Source organism: Triturus cristatus, chromosome 11 (genome assembly GCF_964204655.1).
Source record: "Triturus cristatus chromosome 11, aTriCri1.1, whole genome shotgun sequence".
NCBI classification, from domain to species: Eukaryota; Metazoa; Chordata; class Amphibia; order Caudata; family Salamandridae; genus Triturus; species Triturus cristatus.
Genome location: NC_140594.1, coordinates 1,152,022,795 through 1,152,046,364, shown reverse-complemented (window position 1 = coordinate 1,152,046,364; position 23,570 = coordinate 1,152,022,795). Strand labels below are relative to the sequence as shown.

At 43.4% G+C, this 23,570-nt stretch overlaps 1 protein-coding gene across 1 annotated transcript in view; it reads left to right on the top strand.

Annotated features, from left to right (window-relative positions):
• Positions 1 to 23,570, top strand: part of LOC146788620 (uncharacterized) — a 447,327-nt gene that overhangs the window by 392,704 nt on the left and 31,053 nt on the right. Inside the window, exons 38-40 of the mRNA XM_085635787.1 lie at positions 332 to 405; positions 6,056 to 6,123; positions 16,942 to 17,117. Coding sequence (XP_085491913.1) covers positions 332 to 405; positions 6,056 to 6,123; positions 16,942 to 17,117 — 318 coding nt within the window. The remainder of the gene's footprint in view (positions 1 to 331; positions 406 to 6,055; positions 6,124 to 16,941; positions 17,118 to 23,570) is intronic.

The window sequence follows — 23,570 nt, the reverse complement described above, 5'->3', positions numbered from 1 at the left end:
TCTATTACACTTGACAGCAGAAGATTTCACAAGAATGTCTTCCTTTGTATATTTCTACTACTACACTTGACAGCAGAAGATTTCACAAGAATGTCATTCTTTGTCTATTACACTTGACAACAGAAGATTTCACAAGAACATCTTACTTTTTCTGTTTCTACTACTACAAGTCACACCAGAAGATGTCACAAGAATGTTTCCTTTTGTCTATTTCTATTAATGTGTTTCATACCAGAAGATGTCACAAGAGTATCTTCCTTTATCTCTTTCTATTAATACGTTTCATACCAGAAGATGTCACAGGAATGTCTTCCTTTTTCCCTTTCTACAGCTCCACCTAAGCGGACTGTCCATCTACAGCTGAAGTCAACTTCAAATTTCAGTGACACGGATGCAGATACAAAGGTTTGCTACTTTCAGTCTTGCTCTCTGAACTTATTTATTTTATTTCTTATCCCTCCATTTCCAAAAGGTACTAGTGCACTTCACAATACCCTTCTGGGTACAGAGATAATCACAATGAAATTCAACCCATTTATAACAGGAACCTTTAGGGAGTGAATCTGTCTTCAATGGGAAACATGTTCCATCATTCAGGATTAGACGGACGAGGCGGGCATGTGTATTTGTTCCCTAAGGACAGAAGCCTAGGTTGAGTTCTGGCAGGCTGTACTAGAAGGTTAAGGAGAAAGTTTTGTTAGGGCATGGTGAGTCTGGAATGGAGGTGTCTCCACAAAAAAGCAAACTGTGTGCAAATGTTGTGCAATAATGGTGTGAATTATACAAATACAAGTGGTTTAGTTTCTGACAGCTGGTTCCTGACCCACATCTGGAGACGTTTTAAGGCATGGGCAAAGTGAAGTCTGGCCCAGGGCCTCAGACTTTGAGAGGGCCCCCTGATGGAGATGGCTTTGTTCTGCAGAGTCTTGTCATGATGATCTTGAATATTTCTTAAACAGATTGTTTTAAATACCATTTTCCTTTAATTTATCATTAATGTAGGTGATGTGCAAGCATCTATTACAGACATTTTGCAGGGAAATGTTTATTTTATGTTTAATGCAACATCCATAGAAAAAGCTTTATTTTAGATCACACATGATCTCACATAGCAGAGATGGAAAGGTGTCACAGAGATTATCTGCAGTAACATTAGTGAGCTGCTGCTGTCTTACAATATTGAAAACACACATCACTATCTCTGAATATTAGAAGTAAACACATTTAGAATTTGGAGGCTTGTGCCTGTTCACTATCAGGGGCCTGGCCAATGAGGGTATGAAGGAGCTGAAATTGAATCATAAATTCAAAGATGTCCTGAACAGGGGCCCCAAAAAATGTTTGGCCCAGGGCCCACAAAATCCATTTAGATGTTTCAACCACATAAGAGTACAGATTGACTGACGACAACCAACCTGGAGCCTGTTTACAGAAATTGCACGGTGCCAATGCAATTTGTACTGATATTTCTGTTGCAAGTCTGAGTCTGATTTTTTTTATAGCAGTCAGTCAGTCCGAGCAAATGTCAATACTGCCTGTGACAACAGTGCACATGGAAGTTTATTGTAGTTTGTTTTGAAGGAACAGTGTATTTAAATAGCATAGACATTTTTGTACTTCGCTTTGAAGTTTATTGTAAACTATTTTAAGGCATTCATGTATTTACATAGCAGAAACACTCTTGTCATTTGCCGTACTGTCCTTGGTATATAACTTTGAAGTATATATCTCTATGGAGTAGCAGTGAGAGTCTGATCCTCTGGTGTGTGGAAGCTTGTTGTAATTGAGTTTGAAGTCTGTCTATGTACTTTGCTGAGACACTCTAGACCTTTGTTCTGCAGACTGCAGAGAAATGGTTTAAAAGTCTCTTTCTGTGTTTCCATAACAGAAACACTCTTGTGCTTAGTCTTGAGACTTCAATAGTAATGGTGTTGAGATTATGGTGCATAGATATGTAGGTTAGTAACTGAGAACGAGTGCTATTGAACATAAAGAACACTGCAGCCCCTCAAAGTGTGTCCTGAAAATCCTAATTGTCTATTGTTTAGAAACATTCATCTGATTAAAAATTTGTGCTATGACTATCAGAACTTTATTAGGTATTTATTTCAGAGATTTGTAAATATCTATGTGCAATCACCCGGTAACTACAGAGCACTTTCAAAGGTGAATTCGATACATAGGAAGGAGAAAAGATGAAGGCTGATCAGATATATCCAATGTTTTCCTGTCATGCCTCAGAGTCTGTCAATTGTTCGGCTGGAGGCTAGTTCGAATGGCTCAGTTTTCAAGTGTTCCCTGAGCTCCATGTGGCTAGGGTCAGATATCCGGCTACACTTAAGGAAAGTCCACATTCCTGGTCCTCGGACTCCTAGGGATCTCTCTCCACCCTCTTCTAAGATTGCTATCCGAAATTGGCTATAACTGTGGGTGGGGGGTGTCCCCTACCTACCTAAATAAACATTATTAGGACACTAGTCCTAGAATATCTCCATAACCCCTGGTAACTAGCAATTGCACAAGCAGCAAGCAATTCCACAGAGAAGTGTGTATTAAGTTCAAACAGTTCCAACAATTAGAAAAATCAAGAAAACAACACAGTAAAATTCCCAAAGCACTTTAGACAAGTGTAATGAGCAAAAACCCACCAAGATCATCAAAATTGGACAAGGGGAATATGAATTTTTAAGGTTCTTTCTAAGCCAAAAAGCTCCTTGAAAAACAACAGTTCACAGTTGACCAAGACCTAGGTGTGATTTCAAGTTGACTGTGGTAGGACAGAGATGGGGTTCTCCCATTGTGTCTTTCCAGTCAAATATTTAACTTTCAGAGGAGGAAAACCTGGCAAGACCAACTTTTCTCTAACTGCTGTAAGCTTTCCTTTTGGTCACTCCAGCATCCCCAGGTTCTTACGCACAGGTTTTTAGGCTCCCCCAACTAGGTCTCTTACAGGGTCCAGTCCTCTGTGGTTGGCTGGGCTCTGCTGGAGTGAGGAGTCTTTCTGCTTTTTTGTGTTTCTGAAGCAGATAAACGAGGCCAACGACTTGATCCTTTGAAAGAAGTTTCAGGTCCTGGGAGCATGCAGGAGTCTTTCAGTTCTTCAGTAAGACCTCTTCTTCAAGCAGTATCCAGGTGTCTTCTTTCTTCCAGGAAGGTCTTCTTCACATTCAGTACTTCCAGATACAGGAATGTTCTGAGGAGGTGATGGTGAGGTACTGGTCTTACGGGGAACAACATTTACAACGCAACTTTTACAACGCACTACACTTACAACGCATTTTTTACAGCGCAACATACATTACAACGCATTCCATTACATAGCATGACACTACAACACATTTTTAAAAACTACCTTTACAACGCATTCCATTACATCGCATACTACCTTTGCAACGCATACCATTACACCGCATAATATTACACTACACTATCCAACACTTACCCTACTGTTGCACCCCCCTGGAGTTAGAATAGTAATTTTTACCCCTATACTATCCAACACTTATCCTACTGTTGCACCCCCTGGAGTTAGAATAGTAATTTTTACCCCTATACTATCCAACTCTTTCCCTACTGTTGCACCCCCTGGAGTTAGAATAGTAATTTTTACCCCTATACTATCCAACACTTACCCTACTGTTGCACCCCCTGGAGTTAGAATAGTAATTTTTACCCCTATACTATCCAACACTTTCCCTACTGTTGCACCCCCTGGAGTTAGAATAGTAATTTTTACCCCTATACTATCCAACACTTACCCTACTGTTGCACCCCCTGGAGTTAGAATAGCAATTTTTACCCCTATACTATCCAACACTTACCCTACTGTTGCACCCCCTGGAGATAGAATAGCAATTTTTACCCCTATACTATCCAACACTTACCCTACTGTTGCACCCCCTGGAGTTAGAATAGTAATTTTTACCCCTATACTATCCAACACTTTCCCTACTGTTGCACCCCCTGGAGTTAGAATAGCAATTTTTACCCATATACTATCCAACACTTACCCTACTGTTGCACCCCCTGGAGTTAGAAAAGTAATTTTTACCCCTATACTATCTAATACTTACCTTAAATGCAATTTAATATTATGTGTTGTAATGGTATGCATTGTAAAGGTAGTATGCAATGTAATGGAATGCGTTGCAAAGGTAGTTTTTAAAAATGCGTTGTAGTGTCATGCTATGTAATGGAATGCGTTGTAATGGATGTTGCGTTGTAAAAATTGCGTTGTAAGTGCATGCGTTGTAAAAGTGTGCGTTGTAACGACATACATCCGGTCTTACACTGTACACTATCCAGAGATTGAAGACACACACACACATTCCATCACACACGCACAAGCCCACACACATTCACCACGCCACACCACATATTATTATTGGCCCTCCCCCTCATTTATCTTTCCTAGTCCCCACAAACCTCCACTCAGCATGCCACAGATTGATCATCCACTTAATAGGGCCTGAGGCAAGTAGAAGTCCCCCGGTACTGAATGCTCAATGTTTCAAATGCTAACCACAGAGGCAAGAATTCTTAGGAAAGAAACTTCCTATCTAGACAAGGAACTCAGTGCTTTTAATAGTAGACAAAACATGCAATTCCAATTTAATATTACTAGGTTGTGTCTTTGATTTCATGGATCAGAGAAAGGGAATACAAACTGTGTTTTCAGCGCTGATGCCCAGTTAGACAATATTGTATACACAGTATATTTTCTAGGCATAGAAGTTATCTTCCCCCACAAAGTATGTCATGCTTGGGAAGCTTGTCATCGATACAGTTAAAAGGACCTGGATGTAAGAGTAAATTTAAAACCATAGATATCAAATCAAATGGACTACAGCTCCTTCAGCCCCTTGGTTCATTCAGACCGCATTCCATCGCTTCTTCCTCATCCTGGCCATAAGTGTTTCATGAAATTTGAAAACACAGAGGAGTTTGAAGGAGGACTAAATGTGTGGGCATGGGTGCTGGGTGTGGGAGGGCTGGCTCCAGCCAACATTCTGGTCTCTATTTTTGATTAAAGTTACAACCCCATCTTCGGTACTGTTCAATGTTATGAGACACTTAACATCATATAATTAATACTAAGGCCTTGTTTATAATGAGGCTTCAAAACCCTCCAGTGTGTGATCAAACTGGATTACAAGGAATGCACCCAATGTGGTGACAGCTGTTGTGATATGAGGCAGAGAAACACAAAGTGCTTTTTTGCACACCTATTAATGTTTGAGTTGATGATGTCCAATTTTTGCGAAATCCACCCCCCCCCCCTTCGAGGGTTCAGACTCAGAATTGGATGCACTTTTCTCACCCGCTGTGTACAGCGCCAGTGCTTCCCCAAGAGGGCATGCCCTCATTTGCATGAGGTCATGAGGGAATCCCTTTGCCTCTGCATCTGCACTGTATTACAGATGCAGGTGCAGAGAATCAGTCAGGAGGCGCACTGAGAGTGCGCCACCTAAAAGGCTGTGCGTTGGCAGTGCGCCCCCTGATTACTGTCCTCTGGAGGGGGGAAAGGGGTCTCATGGTCCCCCCTGACATCCCCTTGTAGGCGGGTACAGTCCCCTTTAAAAGTGCAGGCGGGTGCCATCTGCACTGTGAAAACACGGAGCGGCTTCAAAGCACCCACTACGTTTTTCACATGAATGCGCTGCCCCCAGGACAGCGTGAGTTGGTGGCTGCCCCCAGGGCAGCGCATTCTACGTTCCTTAATTGCACCTCCATGTTCATTAATGGTGCCAGGCACACATTTGCACCCAGCACAGTTAAGGACAATGTGCCGTATGTATAACATGGCGCCTTGTGTTAACGACAATGATTAGGTGTGAAATTTGCACCTCTTTTTGTGGCCGCATAATAATCAGGCCTTAGGGCAGCTATGATAATCAGTCTTTCCCATGGGTTCTTACTAGCTAAAGGTGAACTTGGCAATTAATGTGGCAAACTAATACAATAAATGCCTCCTCACTGTATCGAGTGTGATGACTCCTACATGTTTAAATTGACTTTGTTGCACAGCTGCATTATCTAATCTATTTCTCCACAGGTAAAAGAACTTGTTACTGCTCTGTCGCAGAACTTGCCCTTCAGCAACAGCCAGTACAGTGCCTTCAAGTGAGTACATCTCTTATGAGGATGCATTTTGTATGCATGGAATGTAGCTCAGACATGAAAACAAGGGTTCGTATTCATGGAGGTTTTTTTGCCTGTAAAAATATTTTCATGGTTGAAAATACTTATATTTACTCCTGTCAGGATTCCTCAAAAGGATTACCAACATGTATAACTGGATTTACTACTGTGGATTTCTGTGCCACTCCTAAATCTCACTAAAGGAGGCATAAGAGGGTGACCGCTCCTAGCGCCAGCCACGCTGCGCGGCCTGTCCAAAGTCCTTTTAAATATACAAAGGAACAACTACTGGACATCAGGAACAAGGTCAGTGGGGGAGAGAAGATTTCTAGGGTGCTGCAACCCAGCCCCGTCCTTGAGTGTGGCTTGCTCAACTGCCGCTCCCTGGCTAAACACCATCAAGAGGTGTCAAGTCTGGTGGAAGATCTGCAACTGGATGTGTTATTTTTGACGGAGACATGGTGTAGTAATGACTCCTTGGTGGAACTGGGGCTCGCCTGCCCAGAGGGCTATAAGATTTTTCATAAGCCCAGAACAACGGGGAGAGGCGGAGGGGTCGGGGAGATGTTCAGGGATACCTGGGACTTAGCCCCGTTTAAGGTTGATGAGGTGGTGGGTATTGAGCTATTAGGATTCACCCTACAAGAACAGAGGGGGAGGCTCCTTACGGGATGGTCGGATACAGACCCCCTAGCTCTGATACTCAGTACCAGGCGCTCCTGGATGTCATCGCGGCCCAGTCACTGACACACTCCAGAATGCTGCTCCTGGGCGATTTCAATCTGTGGGAGAATGGGATCCTTGATGGCCACATAAGAGATCTCAGGGAAACCTGTGAGAGTTGCAACCTGCATCAGCTGGTCCAACAGCCCACCCATCAAGGGGGGCACATTCTGGATCTTCTGTTTGCAGACTGTAATGAAACAGAGGTGATTAACATTCTACCTCAGACTTGGACTGACCACTCGCTGATCCAGTTTCGGATTCAAATACCTGGGGGAGAAGCAACTAGGCTACCTCCTGTAACATATCGTATGGGGAGAGACTGGGCTAAACTTATGAAAAGTCAGACGGAGCCGCTTTTTCAAAATCTGCCTCCTTTTGACCCCTATGAGTCAGTGGGTACAAACTATCGTCTGTACCATAATTACATCCATGAAGTATTGGTTCAGCACGTGCCTCTGAAGCGCCTGAAGGTCAAAACTAATCACTCCACACAGTGGTTTACTGAAGAGCTGAGTATTACACGCAGGTCCTGTCGGCGGGCAGAGAGGAAATGGCGCAGGCACTATGCTGAGCATGACAAAGTGGCCTTCAAAGGGGTGCTAGCTCGGTACAAGGAGCTGATTGTTAAAGCCAAGGCAGACTTTTTTGCCAATGCCATCCTGTCTTCATCGAATAGCGCCAGAGCTCTCTTTAAGATCGTCAGAGACCTCTCCACCCCCACCAGTCTGGGAAATAAAGTGGTGGCCTCGCAGGCACTATGTGACAAAATTGCCTCCCATTTTGAGGAGAAAATTTTAAAAATTGTTGGGGGGCTTTTTTCTTTGTGTGACGCTTCCCCCCAAAACACTCATGTTCAGAGGCCTGCGGAAGAACCAGGGGTGGTCACCTCTCTGGAGCACTTTACACCGCTTACAGACGAGCTGTTTAACAGTTGTGCACAGAATGTGAGGTCAGGGTCTCCGCTAGACCCCTTACCTAATAAGATCTGGAAAGAGCATGCACAGGCACTGCTTCCCCGGATGCGGCAGATATGCTGCCAATCCTTGGAGGAAGGGGTGGTGCCTGAAGCATGGAAGCTGGCAGTGGTCACTCCCTTACTAAAGAAGCCATCTCTGGACACAGGAGACCCCTCTAGTTTTAGACCTATCTCCTTGCTGCCTTTTCCTATAAAAATTCTTGGAACGGAGACAGCTCTGGTCACCGTGCTAGACAATCTGCGGATGAGGGCGGAGAGAGGCTTTTCATCTGTACTGGTCCTCTTAGATATGTCTGCTGCATTCGACACGGTTAATCATCGAATCCTGCTGAACAGATTGGAGCTTCTGGGAGTTAAGGGAGGTGCCATGAGGTGGATGCAATCCTATCTTACAGGGAGACAACAGGTGGTCACCTTGTCCCCTTTCACCTCCAGCAGGACCCTGGTGGAGCATGGGGTCCCTCAGGGGTCGGCCATCAGCCCCATCCTCTTTAATATTTACCTGCAGCCATTAATCCCTATAATCAAGTCGCATGGGGTCGACTTGGTTAACTATGCAGACGACACCCAATTGGTGTTCTCATTGGAGGGGAAGGGTGCCTTGACTATGGAAGACTTCCAGATATGTATGCGCCAGACTTCGGACTGGCTTAGGGCCAACTCCCTGCAGTTTTATGGAGGAAAAACAGAGGTGATCTACTGTGCTTCCGCAGGAGTACGAGACATGCCTTTTGACCTCAGACTGGCCCCAGAGTCGGAACCCATTGTCCCTGTGACAACAGTGCGGAATATGGGGGTTATGTTTGACGATAATCTTCAAATGGCCTCTCAAGCTAAAAAAACAGTGGGGGTTTGGTTTGCTCTCCTGAAAGCTCTACGACAGATTCTACCTCTTCTGCCAGAGGAGAAAAGACCGCTGGTGGTACGTAGTATCATCCTAAGTAGGCTGGACTACTGCAATTCTCTGTACCTAGGAGCTCCTCTTTACATCTTCCAGAGGTTGCAGAGGGTCCAGTCCATGGCAGCCAAATTGGCGCTGAATAAGAAACGCGGATCTTCAACTACGCTGGCGTTACAAGAGCTCCATTGGCTTCCTATAAGGGAAAGGGTTAGGTTTAAAGCCCTATGCATTGTCTACAGAGCGGCACACGGTCTCGGCCCAACCTCCCTGCAGGAGAAATTGTCCTGGTATAAGCCCCAAAGGACTCTACGCTCTTCAAATGCTTCTCTGTTAACTACTGGCAGGGTTAAGAAGGCCAGGATGGGGGGCAGGGCCTTTAGTACAGTGGCATCGCGGTGCTGGAAAGATCTTCCTCTGAATATTAGACAGGCTAACTCTCTGATGGACTTTAGGCACAGCCTGAAAACTTGGCTTTTCCCTAGGGAGAAGCCCTTGACCTCCTGATCTCCTAATCATGCATTTTCTGGCCGACCTCGGCATTTCTCTTGGTTTGTCTGTGGCTACTTGACTGGTTAAAAGTCTCTCTACCATCTCAGTCTAGCGCCAGGATACCCGTTGGGTGACAGTAGCGCTCTATAAGAATAAAATACAAATACAATAAAAGGTGTGGGAGCAAATGTACATTTGTGGACAGTCACAATCTTAGATCAGACCCATGCCACGGTTTGAAAAGGTTGGGGAGTTACTCCAAGGAGTGAAAGGGGAATCAATCCCTCTTTTGTTTGATGGGTGTGCAGGGAAAGGGTTTTCTCCTCAGGCAAAAAACAAATGTCATGAACAGAGAAAGGTCTATGTTAATTGAATTCCGCACAGGGAGATCAGCAGAAGCTTTTGTATGTCTTGAAAGTCACATTCTTCATCTGTCTCAGCAAATCCTTTCAGACACTTTACAGGTTTAGCAGTTAACGCTCAAAGCTTTGGTCCAATTGTGCTCATAGTTTCATCACCCGTAAGAAAATGTGCTTGATAAGAGCACTGGGCATCTCTGGGTCAAGTTTCTTGTACAGAATAGGAAGCGGGATTAAGTGTCTTTTCTCGCCTGTTCCATAACGTATCCATATGTTTTCCAGTCCTTGACTTATGAACATTGCAACAAATTAATGTAGTACAATCATAACATCTGTGTCATTTGACAGTACAATGACTTGAATGCAACCATTTCAAACAGCCCACTCAACATGTGGACAACACGAAGGTCGGCGTCTTCCAATATGCCGTTCCTCTTGCAATAATTGGAAATTCAGTATTCACTGAAGCATCAGCAATGTTTTGGCGAGTGAACATCTCCAAGGTCATCTTGTTCGATGAACTGAATAAAGTTGCACAGGTATAGGTGTTGAATCTTCAATGCAGGCAAGGTCAACTGTTCCATTTGTAGACATTTGTCTGATTCTCTCACATTCTTTGACAGATAGTTGAAGATAACTGTCAAAGACAATGTCAGGTTCTTGCAAGGTGCACACTGACTTTGTATCTGTAGAATGGTTTCTCCAAAGTTTGCATGGATAAAATCTTGACCATTCACAATTGTGGTATCTGGTCCACAACAACAGCAGTTTTCAATGAGGACACCTTTTTGAATATAAATTGTTCAGGTGAAAGTTTTTTTTAGCTCTTGTATGAGCTTGTGCTTCACTGGTTTGGTTGCAGCATCTCCATCAAATATTGCTTTTGGTGGAAGAAGATCATGCGACAGAATGACCTTGGTGAATTCACCCCTTCCATTAGCTACATCCATCTCTCTATGTGCTTGTGGAAGTTGTTTGGTTAGTCAGCTGTTTTGTGTTGGCTGATTTGACAAAACTCTTACTTAGGCAATTAAAGTATGTAAGTTTAGATATACGGGCATATTAACAAGGAACAGGGAAAATTAACGCTAAGGGCGCTTAGCGTTAATTTTTTTAATGCCCGCTATCGCTGGATAATATCACCTGGTTATCGTGTTATTAACAACGCTAACCGCCTAGGCGATAAAAAATCCAGCGATAGCGGCATTTTGGGAGGTTATCGCTGGTAAAGCAGTGATAAAACTACAAGAATAGGGATATCCTTGTTGACAGCCCATGGTGGATTTAGCCATGTAATCCACCTCCCATTGGATTAAATGGCTAAGTCTGAAAATTAGCAGACATAAAAAAGCAGCGTTAACCGTGGTTAGCGCTGCTTTTTTTGTCTCTAACAGAGTTAGCGTGAAGCTTGATAATAGGAGAAATGTCGCTTAGCGAGCTTTCTCCTATTATTTTGCTCTGGAACGCCCACTTTGCATCTGATTAGAGATGCAAAGGGAAGCGTAGTGCAAAATCGCATGTTAGCACCCTGTTGTTGATAGGGCAATATTTTTATCTCCTCTTATTTGGCTTTTGAAAGCCAAAAAAGTGGAGATAAAGCCCTTGTTAATATGCCCCTTAGTGATTATGTCAAACAGTTTTTTCTCTTTCAATAGATATTTCTTCTGCTTCAGTTCTGCTTATAGTTTCAATCCATGTTCGAGGATATCTAGTAGACGTGTCTTTATATCAATACCCACATATTTTTTGTTCAAAAAGTTGTGTAGTTGCACAGGCTCAGTCAAGTCCTTTCAAATGGGGTTTTCTTGCATGAAATGAAGAAGTCTGTCAACTTGTTTAATAAAACATTCCCCTCTCTTTCCCACAAGTTCATGGTGAGGAACAGTTTCACGATGGTCTATTAATTTTGAATTTGTCATCTCACTGATAACATTGAAGAAAGATAAGACTTCATGGTAAACTAGCTGCTATCGAGCAACATATTAACTTCTGCATGTCTGACCAACTATTCCCTTGGAGCTTTTCGGTGATCTCTGGATCGTCTGTTCCAGTTTCATATCTGGAGCCGCAGCATTGAATCTTCCCTCTCTAATCCAAATAGGGATTGATCATGATGGCCGTCAGGGTTGCCTCCAACCGACACCATCGAGGTCTCGGGACCGACGGAACTCCAGTTGGCAGTCCCAACACCGCAATTACATTTATGTATAGATAGATAGATATAGATATATATATATTATCTACTGGCGGTCGCCAGTAGATAGTTATAGTTAGGACCGTGTTTCCATAGGAAATCCGCAACATTCTATTTGGAATAACTTTGGCGCCGATTAACGAATCCTCCCGAAATTTTCAAAATAGGTGGGGCGCTCTGCTCCGCTTGTACCCTGAAAGTCTCGGGGGGATTCGTCAAGCGGGGGCTGAGAAAAAAGGGGAGTCCCATGCAATTTTCCATAGGGACCTTTAGTCCAAGGTACAGCCCAAACGGCTGAATAGAATTACTTGAAATTTGGCAAAGAGGTAGTCCTCAGGTCAGGGATGTGCCTTTTGCATATCTGGAGTCAATCTGTTCATTAGTTCCTGAGAAAAGTGCAGTTAAAAATACATACATATCTATAGCCGCGCACCGTGCGCGCACCGTGCGCGCACCCTAACGTGCGCGAGCGTAATTCTGATTGGTTGTTACATGTCAGTCAACGTTCGAATCGGTCGAAATCAGGAAGTGTCGGCCGCCATTTTGTTTGTTTTCAGTGCGAGAGTGGAAAAGGAAGGTGGCGAACGTGAAAAAGGGGCAGGGTGGAAAGTTCCTGACCCCCTAGCCTTGGTCAGGGGCTCACAGGAGGACCTCGAAGGGCCCCAAAAAAGTTTTAAATTTTTTTTTAAATTCGCGGAGTGCGCGCACCGTGCACGTACGGTACGAACTGCGTAACGTGGGCGCCTGGTGCGCGATGCGCACCGCGTGCCCACTGCGCGCGCACGGTGCGCAAAGCGCACCGTGCGCGCACCGAGCGCGCACGGTGAAAAACCTTAAAAAAAAATATTAATAAATACATAACTTAGCATTTAAAAAAATGTACAAATTCACTGAAAAAAACATAGGTTTCACACACGTTATAGTTAGGAATTAGCATTTAAAAAACCTTGCAAATTCACTTAAAAAACCATAGGTTTCACACATGTTATAGTTAGCTGGACATTTCACTCATAAAAAAACAATGAAATTCCCCCGTTATAGTTAGTAAAGGGAACTATAACTCACTCGACCGCAATCCAGTGCTGATGACGTCAGATATTACATCACTGATGACATATGTGTCTTTCTGTAAAATAAATATTTATTAAATATGTATAGCTAAAGGTTAAAGGAAGGAAAAATGGGTAAATAAGTGTCTAAATACAGTGATGTAATATCTGACAACATCAGCACTGGATTGCGGTCGCGTGAGTTATAGTTCCCTTTACTAACTATAACGGGGGAATTTCATTGGTTTTTTACGAGTGAAATGTCCAGCTAACTATAACATGTGTGAAACCTATGGTTTGCTAAGTGAATATATATATATATATTTTATTTTTTTTAAATCACAACTTTGAACTTCGTACTATGATACTAAGGGTTATCCCGTCCTTACAAGAAATACTGAAAAAAAAGTTACAAAAAATTCTGACAGTATTATTAACTGACAGAGATTAGCGAGTGGGAAGCTCGTTGGCAATTGCAAATATGTCAGTGGTTTCTCACAAGAGACATGCAGACACATGTGCTCACTGCATTAATACCAGTTTGAAAGAAAGAGAAAGCGTGTTGAAACAAAAATGCATCTTGAAGGGGAACAACCTTTACAACGCAACTTTTACAACGCACTACACTTACAACGCATTTTTTACAACGCACAATCCATTACAACGCATGACATTACAACGCATGACACTACAACGCATTTTTAAAAACTACCTTTACAACGCATTCCATTACAACGCATACTACCATTACAACGCATACCATTACAACGCATAATATAGTAATTTTTACCCCTATACTATCCAACACTTACCCTACTGTTGCACCCCCTGGAGTTAGAATAGTAATTTTTACCCCTATACTATCCAACACTTACCCTACTTTTTCACCCCCAGGAGTTAGAATAGTAATTTTTACCCCTATACTATCCAACACTTTCCCTACTGTTGCACCCCCTGGAGTTAGAATAGTAATTTTTACCCCTATAGTATCCAACACTTACCCTACTGTTGCACCCCCTGGAGTTAGAATAGTAATTTTTACCCCTATACTATCCAACACTTACCCTACTGTTGCACCCCCTGGAGTTAGAATAGTAATTTTTACCCCTATACTATCCAACACTTTCCCTACTGTTGCACCCCCTGGAGTTAGAATAGTAATTTTTACCCCTATAGTATCCAACACTTACCCTACTGTTGCACCCCCTGGAGTTAGAATAGTAATTTTTACCCCTATACTATCCAACACTTACCCTACTGTTGCACCCCCTGGAGTTAGAATAGTAATTTTTACCCCTATACTATCCAACACTTACCCTACTGTTGCACCCCCTGGAGTTAGAATAGTAATTTTTACCCCTATACTATCCAACACTTACCCTACTGTTGCACCCCCTGGAGTTAGAATAGTAATGTTTACCCCTATACTATCCAACACTTACCCTACTGTTGCACCCCCTGGAGTTAGAATAGTAATTTTTACCCCTATACTATCCAACACTTACCCTACTGTTGCACCCCCTGGAGTTAGAATAGTAATTTTTACCCCTATACTATCCAACACTTACCCTACTGTTGCACCCCCTGGAGTTAGAATAGTAATTTTTACCCCTATACTATCCAACATTTACCCTACTGTTGCACCCCCTGGAGTTAGAATAGTAATTTTTAACCCTATACTATCCAACACTTACCCTACTGTTGCACCCCCTGGAGTTAGAATAGTAATTTTTACCCCTATACTATCTAATACTTACCTTAAATGCAATTTAATATTATGCGTTGTAATGGTATGCGTTGTAAAGGTAGTATGCGTTGTAATGGAAATGCGTTGTAAAGGTAGTTTTTAAAAATGCGTTGTAGTGTCCTGCGTTGTAATGTCATGCGTTGTAATGGAATGTGCGTTGTAAAAAATGCGTTGTAAGTGCATGCGTTGTAAAAGTGTGCGTTGTAACGACATACATCCCATCTTGAATGCCTACACAGCGGACTGCAAGGTTTTTGAAGTTATCATATGTCAACACTGCGATTTTAAAATAAACAAAAAACTTCCCCTACTTCGGTAGCATGTGAAAAATCCTGAACATTTTTTGTTTTTTTTACAGAAAAAACTTGTGAATCTACTTTTTTGTATTCCAACTAAGTGCCAAATGCTCTTGGAACACCCCTTTTTCATGATATTTCACCCACATAGATGAAGTTCTGAAAAGGTGAAAACTCGAAGTCGCAAAGTTTATAATTTTCACAAATCTATAAGAGAGAGGGCTTATATGTTATGCTGTTCTTCGGACATAAGCAGGATTTTATCTCTCAAAAAAAAAACTTGGGGCATATTTACAAGAAAGTGGTGGAGTGCAGGTTAGCTCCAAAATTGCTAACGCCCCGCACCCTCACCTTAGAAATGCAGGGATGTACCATATTTACAATGATACGGCACACCCCTGCGTTTCTCCCAGCGCTGGTGCTAAATTCGGCTGCCTAGCCCCAACGCAGGCACCCTTAAACCACAGTGCACAGATGCCTTCATGGAGGGAATGATTGGTTATGTGCAGGAATGGGTCCCCAGAATAGCAATTTTCAACTTCTATGTGTGCTGCTTTGTGCAGCACACATATAAGTTGCAAATTGTCATTTTTTAAAGGATTGTTTATGTGCAGGAAGGGCCACCTTCCCAAACATAAACAATCATTTAAGGGAATTTGCTGTTTCTCGGTGTGCTGTACAATGCAGCACACATAGAAACAGCAAACACAATGATAAATAAAGCATTTCTCCTCCTTTCGCCATGGTAAGACCAGGTTTCCCTGGTCTTAAGTTTGAAGCTGCCTCCTTTATACGACACCCTTGTAAATAGTGGGCAGCGTCAAAATCAATGGGTGTCGCGGCAGAACGCCAAGCGCAACACCCATTGCCCACCCCTTTCATGCTAAGTCTAGTGTGAAAGGAGGCCTTATTTACAAGGCGGCATTAAGCCACGTTAAGTGGCTTAATGCTGCATGGTAAATAAGGCAAAACCCCTATCGCCATAGGAGCGTCACACAAAAGGGACTTTCCTGTGGTGATGGCGGCTTGTAAATATGCCCCTTTGTTTGTTAACTTTAACTGCGGGAGAGGGGATGTGGGTAAAGGTTGATGCTGCTGACTTTGAGAAGTTGCAAACCAAAGGGCTAATTTACATGCCCCTTGCGCCGCTGGTGCGTCAATTTTAATATGGGGAAAAAGTGAAGTACCGGTGGTGCAAAAGGATTATATATACGCCCTTAAGTTTGAATGATCGCATATTCTTTGATTCTGGGCAACCCGCTTAACCTATGTGTGATCTTGTCCAGCTCCATTGTAAAGCACACTAACGCCCTCGAGCGATGTTTGCTCTACCAAACAATGCAATGCAATGTATTTTATTATAGGAAAGGCTCAGGGCCTCATTTATGGCATTTTGGTGTAGGACATCGCAGCAGGGCACTGTGCTGCAGCGCCCTACGCCAGAGTGAAAAGGCAGGAACGCTGCGTTTATAAGCAGTATGGGACATTCTTCTCCGTTCTGCCTGCACTGGTGCAGTTTTGTCAGCCGAGCGCCAACGCTGGCACCTTTGCACCATGGTTCAATGGTGCCTCCATTGCTGGCAGGATTGTTTTTGTGCAGGAAGGGGCGCGCTTCCTTCTTCCTATGTGTGCAGCAAAAATGGGCAGAAGAAAAAATGCAGAGAAATGAACATATTTCTCCTCGTTACACCTCAGGAGGCGTACCAATTGAATGCTTTCCCGGGTTTACATCCCTTTTTAAATCTGGGGCATTGTCAAATTCCATGGGTGTTGCATGGGAAAACCCACCCGAACGCCCATGGAATACCTTCCGGCACAGAATATGGGGATTCAGCGATTTGCGCTGCGTCATCTTACCCATGATTCATGAGGCCACTCAAAGCCATGCAGTGTCGCTTTGCGTGGCCTCATCAATCTTTACGAGAGCCCTGCTTCACGCATGTCCCACTTTACGTGGTACAAAAGTGACACAGGGCTCTCATAAATATGCTTAGTAAGCAGATTGTTTTGCACGGTTTGTGTCACTGGCTTAAATGTTTTAACAAATCTGTTTTGTTTTCTAGCAATGGCATGAGAAGCGTAACAACTGCATTCAATTACACCGGAAATTTAACAGTAATCAATTTCCTTAACGACAAATTGTTCGATGAGTTACAAAGACTCACTGTCCCGGCCAGGTCAGCAAGAGCTGCTTTGGACGAGAACATTTCTCTAAACAGCATCACTGATGGTGACAAAAGTAAGTTAATCTAAAAGCATTGCTGTTTTACCTCATTCTGGAGTGGCATAGAGGAGCTAGCATCTTCACTCTCACCCAAACCCAACCTCTATTTAATGAACTTGAGCTCTGGCAAAACTGGAATTGGCTCTAATATCAGAAAAATCTTATTGTGGTGAGGTGGTGATGAAGGGCCTCCTGGGGTAGAGAAGAATGAAATACTGAACTAGAGGTATCAAGGGGCGTAAATCTAGCCCCATGAATGGCACAATATCGTGTACAAACCCATGTATATGTATACAAATCTGTATCTGTTTATATCTATCTATTTGTCTTTCTATTCCCCTCTCTCTCTCTCTCTCTTGCTATATATATATATATATAGATAGATATAGATGTAGATATATTTATATATATACTGGTACTGCTGCGATTAAAGGACTGTCACTACAGATTGGGTGGAGGGCCTGTTTTACGTCTCTAAAGGTGGAGGGAGGCTACAGGGACCCAGTTAGGCCCGCTGAACAAGAATACCTTAGATCCTGGTGCAGAGCGTGGCAAGGGTCTGTGTAGATGATGTTTTCAGGCAGCTGAAGCAATGCATCATTCTGAGGGGCTGTGATACGGGGTCTTGCTTCCTTGAGGATCCCATCGATAATGTGCTTGCGATGCAAAATCAAGCATCGAGGATGCGTCGCACAGTTGAGGCACTGTGTTGGTTCCAAGGAGAGGTGAGGATGTGATGTGGAGTCTGTCGTCATTGTCATGGTTGCTCTCACTGGGAGATGCAAGGGCCTGCACCGTGAATGAGGATGCATCATGCAGCAGCAGTTCCAATGAGGTTGCGGGCAGTGAGTGTGAGACCTAGTCCTCTGGACGGGAAGATCCTCCACTCTGAAGAGGTGATGTGTCTGTTCTGCTTGGGGTTGCGCAGAGCAGCAGATGAGATAGGCCGGTTCTGCTGGATCCACAGATGGGATATCAGTGCAAATTCAGGCCCACTTCCTTGTATCCAGGACTAGGGTAGCACCATTTGGCAGGGTAAGACTCACAGATAGCACGTTGTTGAAGCCTTCTTTCCCTGAGCTCAAGTCAGTCTGGTGGTCCTGGGTTCAGCAGTAGCAGGTCCAGTCCTTCTCACCCCAGCACGAGTGTAGCAGGCACCAGGTCAGCCCAGCAGGACAGCAGGTCTTTGGAGTAGCATCCCTGCAGAGTTGGGGTCCTTTTAGCAGCACAGCAGTCTTTTTTCCTGGCAGAGTATCTATAGGTTTAGCAGTGTACTGAAGAGTTAGTGTCTGAGGTCCACTATTGACACCCAGTACTGCCTTTGAAGTTGGAGAAGCTTCTAGAAGTTTCCCTTTAAGGTGCAGAGGTTCCTTGCCATGGCTCAAGAATAACTACTGGGGGCAGCTCTTTGAGTGGAGACTGGACACAGCCTATTCATGTGTAAGCAGGTCTGTGCCCCGTTTCTCACTCCCATCCTGCCAGTGATGGCCTGCCCATGCACACCTAATTGTGTGTGGCTGGCTAGGATGAATACACAAAGTACAACTGTCATTACACCCAGTCATGCCACCCAGAGACAGGCTTCAGGCACCAAATGGCTAAGGCAGGAAAATGCCAACTCTCTAAAAGTGTCATTTTCAAAACTATAATTTAAAATCCGACTTTATCATAAGAGAGGATTTGTCATTACAATTCCAAAAGACACTAAACATGATCTAGCTACCTGTTCCAATGTTTCAGCTTAACAAATGTGATAATGTAACTCCAATGTTATCCTATAGGAGAGGTAGGCCTGGCAGTAGTGAAAAACGACTTTAAGATTTATTCACTAACAGGATACATAAAACTTAAAAGTATACGTCCTACTTTTTAAATACACTGCACCCTGCCCTTTGGAATGTCTAGGACCTGCCCTAAGGGTGACTTATATGTATTGAAAAAGAAGGTTTAGGCCTAGCAAAAGGTTTATTTTGCAAGGTTGAAATGGCAGTTTAAAACTGCACACACACAGGCCGCCGTGGCAGACATGAGATATGTTTGAAAGGGCTATTTAAATGAGTGCCACAATCAGGGCTGCAGGCCCACTAATTGCATTTAATTTATAGATCAAAATGATGGACGGAATGCTGAACAATACCACCATGTAATGTAATGTAATGTAAAAAGGATTTGTAGAGCGCTGCGTTCACCGGACGGTTTCTTGGCGCTGATCACTAACCCAGGAGGAGGCAGAGAGGGGAGAAAGAGGAACTTTATGTATAGACACCGCGGAAAAGGTGAGTTTTTAGGAGAGACCTAAAGTGAGGGTAGGGAGAGGAGAGTCTGAGGTCCAAAGGTAGAGAGTTCCAGAGTGAGGGGGCCAGAAAGGAGAATCTAAGGCCTCCGTGCTTTTTACGCCTAAACCTAGGTGTCTGGAGGAGGGCGTGACGGGAGGAACGGAGGTGTCTGGGGGGGGCGTACGGATGGAGAAGAGAGGAGATGAAAGAGGGGCCGATGCCGGCCAGGGATTTATGGGTTAGGCAGCCAAGTTTGAACTTGCAGCGTTCCGACACAGGAAGCCAATGAAGGGCTTTGAGGAGGGGACGGACGTGGTGATGTTTTGGCTGACGGTAGATTAGACGGGCGGCCTGTCATCCCAGACACAAAGATCTGGGTTTAATCCATCATTTCTTTTTTGCTCACCATACCACCCCAGTTTGGACCTAGCCATATGAAAATCAGTCTTGTCCGTGGTCCTCATGGGGACAATCCAACCTTAATTGCCAAGTTAGATCCTCCCAGGACTAGAAACAAGTATCCTGGGACCGGTTCTGGGGCATCACCCCTCGTCAGCCAGGCTAGCTTGACTCCAGTGGCACAGTGAGAAACAGGACCCACATCTAGGCATGCACATCCCACTTAGGGTGACAAAAGTAAAAAAAATAAATGATGGACAGAATTCTGGACAATACAAACATTCACCCCAGTGACATTGTTTGAAATTGTTCAGCATTCCATCCATCAATTGTTTTTTTTGCATATATCAGCAAAATATTTCTGATGTTGCTGTCGGCTGATCAGAGTGCTTGCTCCAGCGGGAGTCTGACTTCCACATGAGCAAATTGGTCCAAGGGAAAAAAAGCTCCTGTGCCAATCAGAACACTCCATTTTTTAACTGGTGCTCCTGCAAGACTCTTGCAAGCCTCCTATGGACTCAATATTCCAGATATACAAATATTTTTAAACCTTATATTCTCAAACCCTACTGAACAGATTTACACCAAATCACAAAAAGCTAAATCTGCGTATCAAGATCTAACTTCCTTGCCAAATTTTGTGTAATTCAGTTTAGCAGTTTTTGCTGTAACCCTGCCTAAAGAAGTCTATGAAAAATGCATGGGGAATTTGTGTTTTTTTCTCATGCCCCTCTCGATGGATCACCCCAAGCATTCTATGCACAAAATAGGCAAAAAAGAGCAAGGTTTTGAAAGGTTTCATGGTGATTCGTCAATCAATGTAAAAGTTATTAGCAACACAAAAAACATATTTCCTATGGAACGCCGACCTAACTATAATGGGAAACAGCGTTTACAGCGCTGCCATTACATCGCGTTCCTGTACAACGCTGGCGTTACAACGACCGTGTTGTTAGAACGCGATGCCTTTACATCGCAAGTCATTAGATTGACTTGCTGTAGGGGGCGCTCTAATCTAAGGAATAGTATCATAAACTATACCAATACCTTACCTACTGTTGCGCAGGCTGGAATTGGAATAGTAAACCCCCTACAGCAAGTCGATCTAATGACTTGCTTTGTGAAGGTATCGCTTTCTAACAACACAGTCATTGTAACGACTGCTTTGTAAAGGAACGCGATGTAGTAGCATGCATTGTAACATGCTATATTCACTATAACTACCCAGTAGTAACCGCCACTGACTAATATGTATTTAGACAGTGCCACTGTGTAATTCTAGTTGGATCAGAGTTTCCATAGGATGTGCGGCTTTTGATTTGTTAATAACTTTGGTGCAGTTTCACAAAACTTTCTAAAAAGGTTCATCCACCTCTGTTCCTTCTTGGAAAGTTTCGGGGTATTCAGTGAAGAGGGTTCGAAGACAAAGGGACGGTCCCAAAAATAGGGGTGGGCGGAACTTGCGGGGTTTTACTCCATCAGACTCAACAGAGTTAAACAAAAAGTCATCGAGATTCTGTAGAATTCCAGCAACAGGATGAAAATATACATGTCGCACTCCTCGCACTGCAGTTTAGCGGCCGTGGCGCAAGCTGGACTGAAAAATCAGTGCGAATGGCAGCATACAGCCATTTTTGTTCGTTTTTCTACCCCTCAAGTACAAAATCTACTCGAGCAGCCGCAAATATTCTCAAGAAGCAGCCCTCTGACCACGACTGCCCGTGACCGTCTGCATTCGAAAATGATGCGAGGGGAAACCAAATTTTGCTTGTGTATTTGGAGCACTTCAGGAAAAAAAATCACCACACAGCGATTGCCGGAATTTGGCCAGAATTCTGCAGTACAAGAGTAATGCAGAGTCTCCAAATAAGACAAGTTTTGATGACGGAATGTAACATTCCGCCCACCCAAAACATATGCAATTTCCAATAGGAAGTTTAGGAAGCATTTTTGAAAAAAACGCCTGAATAGAATTATAGCAAATTTGACATCAAGCTAGATGTTTACTCAGGAATTGTGCTTTTTGTGTTTTTGTGGTACACTGTTCAGCTATTTCTGAGAAATTAAGGTTGAAAAGTTGATGATATATAGGTGGGTCCAAGCGAGCTGATTAACAGGTCCCAATATCAACAGAAATGTTGTGGCTGTGATTTTGAGGACTCAAGGGCTCAGTCCTCATGTCCTGAGTTTACAAAAGAATAAGGTACAAAGGGGTAGAGTAGGGGTACTCTTGTCCCCTAATCCTTGGGGGGGTCCACAGGGACACCCCAGTGGGGCAAAATTAAAATAGTTATTCATGCGACCAGTCTCGTGGTACGCTTGTTTGAACCAGCAGATACTGTGGGATTTTCTTTTTTTTAAAGTAGGGTGGAGTATCCATGGGGTGTTGAGTGTCCGTGGGGCTTGGTCAGCAATGGGGGATTGACCATTTATGGGTGATTGGGTACAGTTTGGGGGTTTGACCATTTGCTGCCTGTGGGAAGGGTTTGGGCATGGCTATAGGGCAGGCCCTATGTCCAACCCCTTGAAGCTGCCGCTCAATGAGGGGTTCACTTTGAACTTCCCTGAGCCTTTTAGCACCATTGTGGTCTCTTATTCCAGTAAAATAATGAAGTCCACAGTTAGTGTGGATGATTATGGGGATAGGTAAGGCGGAGAGTGGAAGGAAAACAGCAAAGCCGATGTAGGTGTCGTCCATCAAAATAAATATGATTGAAAATCTCTGAAAATCTGTGGCAGGGCATCCATTCTGTCTCGTCTTGAACATCAAAGTATCCACAAAGATACAAATGAGAAACAAAAAATATGCCACAGCATTGAACATATAAATAACTTGTAGAATAACATGGTGGTGCTGGGAGATTGATCAACAGTATAAAAAAAGTTTGCCAATGTATCCTGACATTAGTGGAAGAAAATCTCCAGATGAATAAGGGAGGCCTGCGGATGAAGAATGCTCGAGCACCCTCTAAATCCTCTGGCCTACTTTGGACTGGGCAAGAGGAGATTTATAAAAGATACCCAACCCAACACTCTCAACTGGACTAACCTAAGGGCACTGAAGGAAGCAAACAGAGGTGACTCCACTCTCCAAGGCCTTGCATTCAATTCTGAGGAAAATAAACAAAGAGAAACATCTTCTGGCCTTGCCTAAGGGTCTGAATGTGTTGTTTATATTCACCTTCATAACTCCTCCTTTCTGGTCAAAGTCACCTCTAACACACATCCCAGGCATGTTCAACTAAAAAATATGCTAAACGTAAGTTACAAATCAAAACATGCAACCAGTAGAAGACAGAGGGCCTGATTTAGGTCTTGTCAGATAGGTTACTCCGTCACAACAGGGACGGATATCCCGTCTGCCGAAAAATAAATCCTAAACGATGTAATGGAATTTATATTTCAGTGGCCGGGTTATCTGCCACATTTGTGATGAAGCAACCCATCCACCAAGATCTAATTCGGGCCCAGAGTTACAAATTAAAACATGCTACCAGTAGAAGACAGAGTTACAAAGGAGAACATCATACCAGTAAAAGAGAAACTTACAAACCCAAACATGCTCCCAGTAGAAGAGAGACTTAACAGGTCAAAACTTGCTAAAAGTAGAAGACAGAGCTACAAATCAAAACATGCAACCAGTAGAAGACAGAGTTACAAATGAAAACTTTCTAAAAGTAGACGATAGAGCTACAAATCAAAACATGCAACCAGTAGAAGACAGAGTTACAAATGAAAACTTTCTAAAAGTAGACGATAGAGCTACAAATCAAAACATGCAACCAGTAGAAGA